At 54.7% G+C, this 11,685-nt stretch overlaps 2 protein-coding genes across 11 annotated transcripts; one reads left to right on the top strand and one right to left on the bottom strand.

The window, feature by feature from the left end:
• Positions 1-494: 494 nt before the first annotated feature.
• Positions 495-5,210, bottom strand: LOC102901594 (putative protein T-ENOL). 8 transcript variants are annotated; one of them, XM_023246542.2, is made up of 6 exons: positions 5,009-5,209; positions 4,107-4,203; positions 3,659-3,806; positions 3,363-3,393; positions 3,115-3,172; positions 495-692 (listed from the first exon to the last, which is right to left on the bottom strand). In XM_023246542.2, exons 2-6 carry the CDS (start codon positions 4,197-4,199, stop codon positions 657-659), a joined length of 366 nt encoding a protein of 121 aa, XP_023102310.1. In that variant the 5' UTR covers positions 4,200-4,203; positions 5,009-5,209; the 3' UTR covers positions 495-656. The 8 variants fall into 8 exon arrangements, 4 of the variants coding, with proteins under 4 accessions (XP_023102310.1, XP_006942225.1, XP_006942224.1 ...); XM_006942163.5 differs by lacking the exon at positions 5,009-5,209 and adding an exon at positions 4,631-4,685; XM_006942162.5 differs by lacking the exon at positions 5,009-5,209 and adding an exon at positions 4,498-4,640.
• Positions 4,370-9,131, top strand: CDIPT (CDP-diacylglycerol--inositol 3-phosphatidyltransferase). 3 transcript variants are annotated; one of them, XM_045047722.1, is made up of 6 exons: positions 4,370-4,525; positions 5,742-5,876; positions 6,591-6,744; positions 7,184-7,265; positions 7,838-7,919; positions 8,065-9,131. In XM_045047722.1, exons 2-6 carry the CDS (start codon positions 5,783-5,785, stop codon positions 8,208-8,210), a joined length of 558 nt encoding a protein of 185 aa, XP_044903657.1. In that variant the 5' UTR covers positions 4,370-4,525; positions 5,742-5,782; the 3' UTR covers positions 8,211-9,131. The 3 variants fall into 3 exon arrangements, with proteins under 3 accessions (XP_044903657.1, XP_003998716.1, XP_006942223.1); XM_003998667.4 differs by lacking the exon at positions 4,370-4,525 and adding an exon at positions 5,303-5,647; XM_006942161.3 differs by lacking the exon at positions 4,370-4,525 and adding an exon at positions 6,287-6,476.
• The last annotated feature ends 2,554 nt before the right edge of the window (positions 9,132-11,685 follow it).

Here is an 11,685-nt window from a genome sequence, read left to right as displayed (position 1 = left end):
CCCCCAACTCAGATTTAAATGCAAACTCTACAAAGCTGGCTATAATGAGTGTGACCTGTTCCCCTAGGCATGAGGCCCCAGAGCTTGGAGGGGAGGCCTCAGCACTGCCATTAGTAGCAAAGAAGCTCCTCAGATGCCAGAAGCAAGGGTGTATCTTCTCAGATGCCAGAGGCCTAGACCTTAAGCTGTTGGAGTTTGGCTAGGAGGCTGGGTTTGGATCCATGAACTCATCTCTGCCAACAGGTTGACTGATAACAGTTTGTTGACTGCCTATATTAAAGCCATTCCAATAATATGGAATATTCCTGTCCACCAATATGCCCACACATCTGGCAAAACAAAAAAAGGAGCAGGAGGAGGGGGGAGGAGACGAAGGAAGGAAGGAAGGAAGGAAGGAAGGAAGGAAGGAAGGAAGGAAGGAAGGAAGGAGGAGGGGGGAGATAGGGCCACCCTCTCATATCCCCACCCCAGAGAAGTCACTCCAGAGCATGACCTGGGTTGGGAGGAGGGAAGGACCTCTGTCTTTTTATTAAAGCCTTTGATTTCTGGTGATGTTCTTGCCAGTTGAGGGGGAGAGGTGTGTGATGGTTCCTGAACACCTAGGAAGCTTCCAGGGGTATGTTGCTCATGACCAGAAGTCCCAGCAAAGTGAAGTGTTAATGACTCGTGAAAGAGGAGCTCTGATGCACGTTCTAGAAGGACAGAACAGGGGAGGACTTGAGAGGCCAAGAGCAGCACCAAAGGGGGTTGGGGTCATCCTCCAGATGTTAAGCTGCTAGGCAGAGCTCTCTAGAAAAGCAAAAGAGCCTTCTGATTCTTTGGACCCAAGGCTCATGTCTTCTTATCCTTCTATCCTTCACCTATCCATCTAACCCATATACCCCACTCACCTATTTATGCATCCACTATTCCCTATTTACCCACTCATCCATCCATCCATCCACCCACCATCCATCCATCCATCCATCCATCCATCCACGTATTTATCCACATATCAACCCATCATTCTTCATCAATCTTTCTGCTCATCTGTCTGCCCATCCACCTATCCCTCATTCATCCATCCACTCACTCACCTCTCTTCCACCTAATCACTCTGCCCCCATTTAAACTTCTCAAAAGCAGGGACTCTATCTTGCTCACTTCTAGCCTCCAGCCCCTACAGCACTGCTGGCACATAGAAAGTGTCCAATGAACACTCAGTGAATTTACCTAACCATTTATCCATTCATCCATTTGCCTACCCTCTCCATCCACTCACCCATCCCCCCACTCAACATTTCAATCACCTACAATGACCTATATTTCAAGGGGCAATTCAAAGGTCTGTAGGCTTCCACGTTCTTTCTTGAGGAAGGAAAAAATCCATTGGGACCATGGGGTGCTGCCTGGGGGGATGAGAGGGTATTGGCTCAGGATGAAATTCTCAATCAAGTGCCATTTGGGAAGAAGCAGGAAACCACTGTACGGGCAGGTAGGGCCCTTACAGAGCATCTTGTCCAAGGCTCCCATTTGACACATGGGGAGGAAGAAAGCAACTTGCTTCCTATCTAAGCTAACTATCAGGTTGACACCAGATTAACCCAGGGTTTTTCTGCTACTTCAAGCTGCTTCTAACACCAAAGCCCAATTGGGAGACCTCGAGTGTCCCAAAGGCATTAGGAAGCCAGCTCCCTGAGGATAAGAACAGTGGATTGTTCTCAGCTCTCTTGTGCTTCTGGTCTTGGTCATGAACATTTGAAGCAGCAGCCCTGGAGAAATGACTATCCCTCAGACCTGGTGGACCGGGCACGAACAAGACACTCAATAAACATTTGCTGTCAGTTCCTTTTCATGACCCCCATCTCCTCCTCCACCAACTCCTTACACGGAGACACTCTTCAGGGCTCTGCCCTCAGGGTCCTCTTTTTTCTTACTCTGCATAACCCCCACCTCTGGGGGCAACCACACATCCTTCAACTGCCAACTCCCTCCGAAATCCAATTTCTGTCGCCAGCCCAGATGTCTCCAGTGAGTTTTGAAGCCGTATTTCCAACTATCTACACTACGTTTCCACACGGAGTGGGATCTGTCCAAAGGCGGGAGCATGGCTGCCATACTCCAAGAAGAGTGAGAAGGCTGGCATGACTGGAACAGGGGCAAACAAGGGGAAGGAGAGAGATCATGTAGGGCCTTAGAAGCTATGATGGGCTATGGCTTTTACTCCGAAATGGGGAACTAGTGTGGAGTTCGGAGCAGAAGCATGAGGTCATCAGACTTGTTACCTAAGTCAGAAACCTGGGGAAAGGGAGGGGTCATCTGATTTCCTCTTTTATTTGTTCCCCTATCATTTCTAATCAATTACCAAACTCAGTCTTCCTGGTCTTTATTTCTCATATCTGCTCCTCTTCTCATCTACACTATCACTGTGACAATTCGAGACCTAATCATCACCAACTCAGTCTCTTGGCACAATGCCTAACTGGCCTCCACCTCCGGTCTTCCCTTTCCAGGTCATTCTCCCCACTGACCACCAGAGTGACTGATCTAAAATTGCAGCCTCTCTTGCTCAAATCTCTTCAGTGACTTCTGATCTTAATAAGCACACATAAGGTCTCTGAGTAGTCCCTGGCTACCCTGCCTGAGTCCTCCCACAGTTAAACTGCCTCTGGTCCCACCCTCTCCCCTGCCCTAAGCATCCATACACTCCCATGCACTCTAGTGAGACTCACCTTTGTGTCTTCGCTCATGCAAGCCCTACCACTTGGAATACGCTGACCAATCCATTTTTTTTTTTTTTTCCTAGAAGATTCTTTCTTTCGGTGTCACCCCCTCCAGGAAGTCCCATGATTCCTTTCCTTGCTGTTCCAACTGCGGCTGGGATAAGGGCTCTTCTCACTGTTTCCACTTCTATTACACTTCTATTACTTCTATTACAGGGCTCTTATACATATTATGCTGTAACTGACCATCTACTTGACCGGTCCCACATGACACCGTGAACTCTTCAGGGGCAGAGACCGTATCGTTCGTTTCTAGGTCCCAAACTCCTGAAACGGGGACTCGCATAGCCTGTGAACGCCACACGTTCGGTTAATACTGAATGGCGTTGTCATTCATGGACTCGGTACAAACCTTGTCACGAGGGGATGGCAGGAGGTGGGTCTTGGTGCGGGTACGGTTTCTGTCAGAACTAGAGATGGCGGACGGAAAGGGGAGGGCTGAGAAGTCTGAATTTGAGGATCAGACCAGAAGAGAATCGGACTTCCCGGTTTAAAAATCCCCCTGCCCCGCTAGGATGTTGTCAAACCCTCCCTCTCTCCCCTCCAGGCTCCTTATCCTTTTCCCAGGACAAAGGGCATCTCCATTGAAGATTTACTCACCGGGTGTCGGTGCCTCGGGTCTTGAAGAACACTAGAAGTAGAAGCCCCAGTCAGAGAATTTCCTACCCCTCTAGCCAGAAAGAGATGTGGCTAGAGAGGAAGGGGCTGAGGTGATTCCTGGCCAGCAGTGGGGAGTGGGTACTGGGTGAGTTGTGCGGGGAAGCACTAAGCTGTCCCAGGGAGGGCTGTGAGACGTGAGATTGCTGGAGAGCTCAGCTGTGGTTGGGAGGGGTCAGGGATTGGAACTAGGGGTATGGTGGGGTCTCTGGACACAGTGGTCCTGGAGGTGGGGTCACCGTGTTTGGATATCTGAGTCCCTCGGTCTTGGGTCTGTTTTTCCTTGGTGGGCACAGGGTTCGTGCCGTAGCCAGCGGTAAACAAGGCCTCATCAGTAAGTTCTGTGCTGATCTGGGTCAGGAATTCCTCAGAACGGGATAATGAAACCTGCAAAAGGGGAAATCAGAGAGACTCAGCCTAGGAGTCCCCACATGGGAGTCCTGGGTCTGGGGGCTCCCAGGCTGGGGCTCTGGGTCTAAGGAGTCTGGTACTGGAGGGCTGAGTCTTGAGATTTGACAAAGGGGGCCCTGGAAGTAGGGAGGTGTTGTGGTTTTTTTTTTGGGTGGGGGGGAGTTTCTTTGAGGACCTGAGGGCCTAGTGCTGGGGGCTATGGGCTCAGGGTTGAAGCTAGCCTCTCAAGGCTGGAGACTCTAACCCCTGGCCTAGGAGCTCTCCACTCCATCTCACCCCCATGCTCACTGGACCTCCACCCAAGGAGGTTGCAGCTTGGGACATCCTGCTGCCCTTTTCCTCCTCATTCCTGGTAGGTGTGGACGCCATCCTCCTGGGAACAGGTGGAGCCTATGTTAGGCTGAGAAACCAGCCCACTTCCCCCAGACCCATCCCACCACCATTCCTCGGGGCCAGATTTAAATAAGGCCTTTAGGTGAACCATCCTGCTGTCTCAGTTCTCTCCCTGGGTGGGGGAAATCCTTGCCTTAAATCTTCCTGGGGGGAGGGAGCGGAATAGGGACGCTCACAACAATCCTCTCCCCACCCCCACCTCTCCCAGGGACACTCTCCTTCCTCCCACCTAAGGCCCTTCCCAAATCAAGGCAGCTGGCTTGCCGGCCCAGACCTGGCAGGAGTTGAAGTCTCGGGAAGAGGTAAACGGAGAGGGCTAAGGAGCCCCTATTTAGGTCTCAGGGGACGGGGAGTAGGCACTGGGGAGGAAGGTTGGAAAGAGGGGGGGACCGGGGTGGTGCGGCTACCGTCGCTATAAAACCCTTGGTGTCTGCGGACGTTCTGCAGCCCGGTTGCCAGGATATTAGGGATTCTAGAACCAAAGGCGGGGGCCGGGGAGGGGGAGCATTTTCCCAGCATGTCGCGTTCGCTCCTCTGGTCTCCACTCCACCTCCTTCTGGGTCCCTCCTTGGGGATGCTGGGCCCAGCACCAGAAGTCTGAAAAACTTTGTAAGATCACAGGTGGTGCCTGGGACCCAGTCCTCCTACCACTAGGGGCACGCAAGAAACAACCCCGCCCTCGGCCGCCTTCCAACCTCTCTAGCCATTCTCTCGCTCCCTGGAGCCTGCGAGAGCAAGGGCGAGACAGGGGCGGGGAAGAAACCATGTGGGCTGTACTAAATAACCTTGTATCTCAGGGACGCGTAGGTCTAGGAGGGCGGAATATTTTCTCCGTGTCTTCGTCTCCAGGAAGCTATACCCTGCGGAGAGAGAAGAGTAGAAGCAGTTCCTCTGGGCCTCCTTTTCTTTTGACCTCTCCTTCTCGGTTCCCTCCTCGGCGTCATGGGTTCCTTGCCCCCCTCCTCCCTCTGCGTTTTGGTACGCGCCGATAGAAAGGGGCGGAGGGAGGAAAAGGAAGAGGAAGCGGGCAGGTCTTAAAGGGGCCGCAGCCATTTTTAAGCTTTTTTTTTTTTTTTTTTTTTTTCCTTTTTTCTTCCAAAGTGGGGGCTCAGCTGGGGTGGCGAGGGCGGCCGCTGGAGGCGCGAGGGCCTGCCCCCCGGGGAGGGCGGCGTGTGCGCGCCCCGGCGCCCGACGCACATCTGGGCCGGCCGGTGCTCCGGCGGGCTGCGAGCTCTAACACCTGCGGCCGGGCGGGGACAGCGGGGAGCTGCGCGCTCTTGGCGCTGCCGATGCGCCGGGCCGGAGGGTGAGGCCGCGCGGCGGGGCTGGGACTCAGTTGCCACCTCCAGATCGGGCCCGGGGCTGCAAGGGGGTCGCCGCGATGCCAGGCGAAAATATCTTCCTGTTTGTGCCTAACCTCATCGGTGAGTGCTGCCCGCGGCTCCGGGCCGGACGGGAGGGCGAGGGGCCTCGGGCGGGGTCTCTGATTCCACCCTCTCTGCCCCCGTCCATCCTAAGGTTATGCCCGGATTGTCTTTGCCATCGTTTCTTTCTACTTCATGCCCTGTTGCCCCCTCACGGCCTCCTCCTTCTACTTGCTCAGCGGACTTCTGGACGCTTTCGATGGACACGCTGCTCGAGCCCTTAATCAAGGTGACTGACACCTCCTCCCAACCAGCCTTGGGGCCCGACAACCCTCGGTCCCCTTTTCCTGCTTCCTGAGGACCTTAGGGCGGGCGGGTACTCGGAACCAGAGGGCTCCGTCATTCCCATCTCTAGAAGGCAGAACAGAATGGCCTGGTTTTGTAACCGAAGGGATTTTAGCGGGCTCTGAAGAAGAACTCACTGATAGGGTGTGGGGTAAGCAAGACGAGGTGGCAGTGGCAGTGCTGAAGGTCTCTCTGAATAAAAATCCACTCGACAGGTGTTTGCTGGGGGGTCTCCTGTGTGCCAGGCACAAGGAATAGGGGTTCCAGAAGGCATGTTTAGAGGGAGACTGGAGAGGGAAGACGGATGGTTTCTGGAGGGTTGATTTTTTTTATTCTATTCTCCAAACCCACCAGCAAGACTTCCCCTAAGACTTTAAGTCTGCTTGTCTTGAGTCCCGGACCATTGATTCTGGGATTGATGAGTTGTAGACCTAGCCTTCTCAGGCCCTGCTACACGCTCCTGTGTCTCTGCATTTCCTGCATGGTGACCCTTGTCCGTTGACCTCACACCGCACGGATAGCAGCAGCCTGTTTTCCTCCCCAGGCAAGTAGGTGGTGACATTTTCAGGCTTCTTTTAGACTCTGCATCAGAAAGACACAGCAAACCGGGTCCCTGCCCCTGATGGCCCCTTCCCACCTAACAGCCCCCGTTTTTCAGGGACCCGGTTTGGGGCCATGCTGGACATGCTGACGGACCGCTGCTCCACCATGTGTCTGCTGGTCAACCTGGCCCTGCTGTACCCACGGGCCACCCTTCTCTTCCAGCTCAGCATGAGCTTGGATGTGGCCAGCCACTGGCTGCACCTCCACAGGTCTGCGATTCTGGGGGTGCCGGCCAGCTGAAGAAGAAACTAGAGTGGGGAGGGGGGGAGGCTGTCTGGGAGGGTGTTTGGGACGGCTTCCGGCTTCCTGGGAGGTCTCCCTTTCAGCTCTCCTTTGTTGAAGGACCCTGGGCAAATCCTCTGTCGGTCAGCTCTTGGTCCTGTTCGCAGTTGAATTAAGCAATCCCTAAAACTCTTCAGACCGGATGGTCCCAGAATTCCAAATAGATAACAGCTGGGGGCTTTTGAAACAGCCTTCGAATCCTGACTCTGCTAGGTAATTACCAACGAGGTAATTGTGTGGCTTCAGGCCACTGTGCCCCACTTCCTCTGTACGGCAGGGACGATCCCAGCACCTACGTCGTGAGGGTGGATAGGAGGATTAGATGGGTCAGGAGTGCTCATGGACTCCCCTTGCTTTCTCCCCAAGTTCTGTGGTCCGAGGCAGTGAGAGTCACAAGATGATCGACCTGTCTGGAAATCCTGTGCTTCGCATCTACTACACCTCCAGGGTGAGCATTTCCTGCCCCTCCCTTATTCCCTCAGCTCCCTCAGCTCCTGCGGGGGGGCCCAGCCCTAGTCCTACCTTAGGGGTCGGGAGGGAGGAACCAACCCAGAGTTTTCTCCGGAGGGGGCAGGGGAGGCCTGTAAGCTGAGGCACGAAGGGGAGGGCAGGATTGGTGAGGAGGACTTGTGCAGGCAGCAGGTGGGCTGGAGGCCCGGTGCACCCAGAGAGGGGCAGGTGCATCCAGAGAGGGGGAACCTGCCCTGGAGGGAAGGAGAGAGCGAAGCCAGATTAGCCTGTGGAGCCAGTGCGCAAGGAGTCTTAGGCCATAAAGTGTGGGCTTTATTCTGGAAGCGGAGGTCGTGTCTGAAAGGATGTTTCAAGAGAGAAGCAATAAAGAGAGAGCTGAGATTGCTCTTTCCTCTCACCCTTGCCCCACCCTGCACACCCATTTCCCGGGTCTGGTTCTTCCCGGCTACCCATCCCTACCCATCCGCAGAGGGTTCTGGTCCCCCCTCCCTTCGCAGGGGGAGGGGCGGCACTACCCTTGCTGAAGCAGCCGATCTGCTGTTTGTGCAGCCCGCTCTGTTTACCCTGTGTGCTGGAAACGAGCTCTTCTACTGTCTCCTCTACCTGTTCAATTTCTCCGAGGGACCTTTAGGTAGGAGGCGAGGGGCTGGGCAGGAGCGTGGGAGGGGGGCCTGGCCTGCCCCGGGGTGACGAAGGCCTGAAGGCCGCCAGCTCCCAGGCCTCTCCCTCACCTGCATCCCATTTTCTTTGTATCCTCCCCGTGCTCCCTTCTGCAGTTGGCTCTGTGGGTCTTTTCCGAGTGGGCCTCTGGGTCACTGCCCCTATCGCGGTGCTCAAGTCTCTCATCAGTGTCGTCCACCTGATCACAGCCGCCCGCAACATGGCTGCCCTGGACGCCGCGGACCGTGCCAGGAAGAAGTGACCCCGGAACCTCCAGCCCCTGGCTGCCCACCTGCCCTGGGAGTCTCGCTGTGCCACGCGGCTCCCCCTCTCACTCCCGCGAGGTCCCAGGCTCACGTCTTCCTAATGTGTTGTCCGGCCTGCTGGGAAGGGCGTCGGCCTCCTTGGTGATGCCATGTTCTCTGAAATCCTGAGGACCAGTCCCACCAGTAGGATTCCCCAGGACCTGGACTTCAAATCAGGAAGGATGCTCAGGAGGCCCCGCCCATACGGGCAGTGCTCCTAGGGCACCAAGAGACCTGTCTGAGGACCGGGCATTGTCGCACCTGCTGGCTCAGCTCTGGGGTCTGGCTTGGCCTGAGGCTTCAGAGACACCTGAATGAGGGAGATGGGGTAGGGGCCGGGTTTCTCGACAGGCGGGGAGTCAGGCCTGTGCCCCTGGCCAGAGGAAGCCTGCGGTCCCACGGCCAAGGGAGAAGGAGCCGAGTAGATCCTTTCCCATCCCAGCCTCCTGTGTCTGGTCTATCCCAGCTCTGAAAACCTCTGTAATAAAGGGGGAGGGGGACGTCACTCTCCAGGATTTGGTTTCCTTTGAGATACAGTTGGACCAAGGCTTGGGTTGAGGGGAGCTTGGGGAAAAAGAAGATTCATCTGGATGCTTTCCCCTAGTTGCTTACTGTCTGGCTCTGTCCTGTCGTTCCACAGTGACCTCAGACAGAGGCCCTCCCTGCCACCCAAGCTCGTACCCTGTCTCTGCCTAGTTTCTTGATGACCTCGTCACTGGCTGTCTCCATTTATTTGTATACCTCATATTTTCTATCCCCACCAGAATGTAAACTCCCTGAGGGCACAGACTTTTCTTGTTCTTCCTCTGTCCCCACAATGAAGATTAACCTGAACCTGGCAGATCATAGCCACTTAATAAATATTCACGAACAGATCAGTTGGTTTCTCAAGAGTGCAGTCTTTGGATCACCTGTGGATTATTTCTTTAAAATTCAGCTGCCTGGACATTGTGCCAGACCTTTGGAGTTGGAATCTCTAGGGATGGGCCCCGAGGTCCGCAAGTTTAATACACTGCAGGTGACTGATTCTTCCCCATAATGTTGAGAATCACTGTTCCTTCGTAAACAGTTCTGGGCATCTGTCCCTAATAGCTACCTACCCCTGCCATTTGAGCTTTCTCTGCTGTCTGGCACCAGCTTGCTTTTTAAGGCTATATTGAGCCTACCATATGCCAGAGCCTGTGCTGGGGGGTTGCGGATGCCACTCATTTCATCCTTATAATAGCTTGGCCAGGAGGCCTTCGTGTCCCGGAGAGCTGAAATTTAGCAGATGGGTATTGAGCCTCAACGCCTGTGCTAGGCCCAGGGGACTAGGTCAGCCCTCTTGGAGGTCACAGGCGAGCATGTGGGGGGGGGGGGGGGAGTAGTCTGGTGGTGCTTGGAGGAGGGGACAGGAGAAGGAAGTCCGGAAGTCCCGGAGCGCTTAGGTGTGGCTGAAGCGGGTGGGTGTCTAGACCGCTGCTAGGGATTGGGGCGGGAAGGGTTAATGTATCAGAGAGGGTGGATTCGCAGCTGAGACTTCGGGAGCCTGGAGAGGCCAGAGAGCACACTGAGCAGTTGCAGAAAGGGAAATGGAAACAGATCGATGTGCCTGGAACACTCAGAGCTGGGGGCTGGGGACTGGGGGCTGGGGGGGCGGGTAAGAGATGCCCTCAAGCCAGCGGGGCAGCCCGAGGAGTCCCGTAGGGCGTTTGGGTTTTGTCCTGAGGGCCACATGGAGCCACCGAAGAAATCTTTCCAAATAATAGGTAAAATATTCGTGCGGCAAAGATACTAAATCGTGACCAAGTCTGCCTCCTTAAGCCCCCACTCCTCCCCAGAGCTGACCAGGGCTCCTCAGAGCTCAGACGTCTGTCTCGGTAAATTCTCCACGTCTGCACGCACACGTTCCCATATCGTAAACCTCATCCTGCGGGTGTGCTGTTCCACTCTCCCAAGCCACCCTCGTGCCAAGTGCTTTTTGTGTGCGTCTGTTCCCTCACTTCGCCCCACACCTACGCTGTCCTGTGTACTAGACAGCACGACAAGCCTTTTAGTGTGCCCATTTTCCAGAGAGTAGGTCGAGGCCCTCAGAGGCGTCCATCTTGGTTGGCCTGGCTCCAGAGCCTGCACCCTTAACGTTTACCGCCCACAGCCGTCCACGTCGGCAGTCTGCTTAATGGTGGCACAGAATTCCATTATTTGTTTCACCAGGTCCTGCCACCAAAACAAATGAGGCTGTGGTAAATCGCCTGTGCCCTCTTTTGGAGGGCACTTGTCGAGGCAGGGACAGATTTATACTTGAAGCTAGTATACATTACTCAGCTGCCGTTCCAATGCTTCCGGGGTCCCCCTGCCTGGCCTGCTCCCAGATTCCCATCTGTTTGCCCACTGTCCTTCATCCCTCGTGAACCAGCTGTCCCCTCCAGAGGGATGCATCCTTTCAGCACTCAAGATGGCTCCCTCCACCGCCGGCCCTGCCTCCTTGGCTCTTTGACCCTAACCATTTACAGCGACACCAGGAGTCTCTAACTTACATAAACCCAGCAAACCATTGCCTAAAAAAGAGGGAGAGGTGGGCAGGGGAGTGTGTCTCCACTCAGAAGGATACACCCCTGAGGCCTGAGGCCCCAGCATCAAAGAGTCGTGAGTCCCCTCCCCTGGTAGGGCCTGGAGATCAGCCTGTGCCTTTGGTCCCATGTCCAGTGGCTGGACTGAGCCCAGCAGAGTGGCTTGGAGGAGGCCAGCGGGGAAAGTCTAGGCTGAATTTGATCTAAGGAACGTGGTGGAGGAGCGCCTGGGTGGCTCAGTCGGTTGAGCATCCAAATTCGGCTCAGGTCATGATCTCGCAGTCTGTGAGTTCGAGCCCCGCATCGGGCTCTGTGCTGACAGCTCGGAGCCTGGAGCCTGCTTCGGATTCTGTGTCTCCCTCTCTCTCTGCCCCTCCCCTGCTCATGCTCTGTCTCTGTCTCAAAAATAAATAAAAACATTAAGAAAAAAATTTTTTAAGGAACATGGTGGAGCCATATGTTACCATGGGCTAAGTGTTTGTATGCTCCTAAAATTCATGTTGAAACCTAATGCTCGACGCGATGGCGTTTGGAGATGGGGCCCTTAGGAGGTGATAAGGTCTTGAGCCTTCATGAATGGGATTAGGGACCTCACAAAAGAGGCCCCAGAGAGCTCTCTTGCCCCTTCCACCAAGTGAGGACAAAGTAAAAGGTGCCGGCAGGAAGAAGCAGGAAGAGAATTCTCACCAGACCTTGACCGTGCCGGTGGTGCCTTGATCTTGGACTTCCAGCCTCCAGAACTGTGAGAAATGCATGACTGTGGTTTATAAACCCCCCAGTCTGTGGTGTCTTGCAGCCCGAATGGACTAAGACATCATATGTGCAGTAAGAGCTTTCCGGATTTCAAGTATATGCTTTCAGAATAAACGAATAACCACCATGC

Source organism: Felis catus, chromosome E3, assembly GCF_018350175.1.
Source record: "Felis catus isolate Fca126 chromosome E3, F.catus_Fca126_mat1.0, whole genome shotgun sequence".
NCBI classification, from domain to species: domain Eukaryota; kingdom Metazoa; phylum Chordata; class Mammalia; order Carnivora; family Felidae; genus Felis; species Felis catus.
This window is presented reverse-complemented; position numbering and strand designations above follow the sequence as displayed.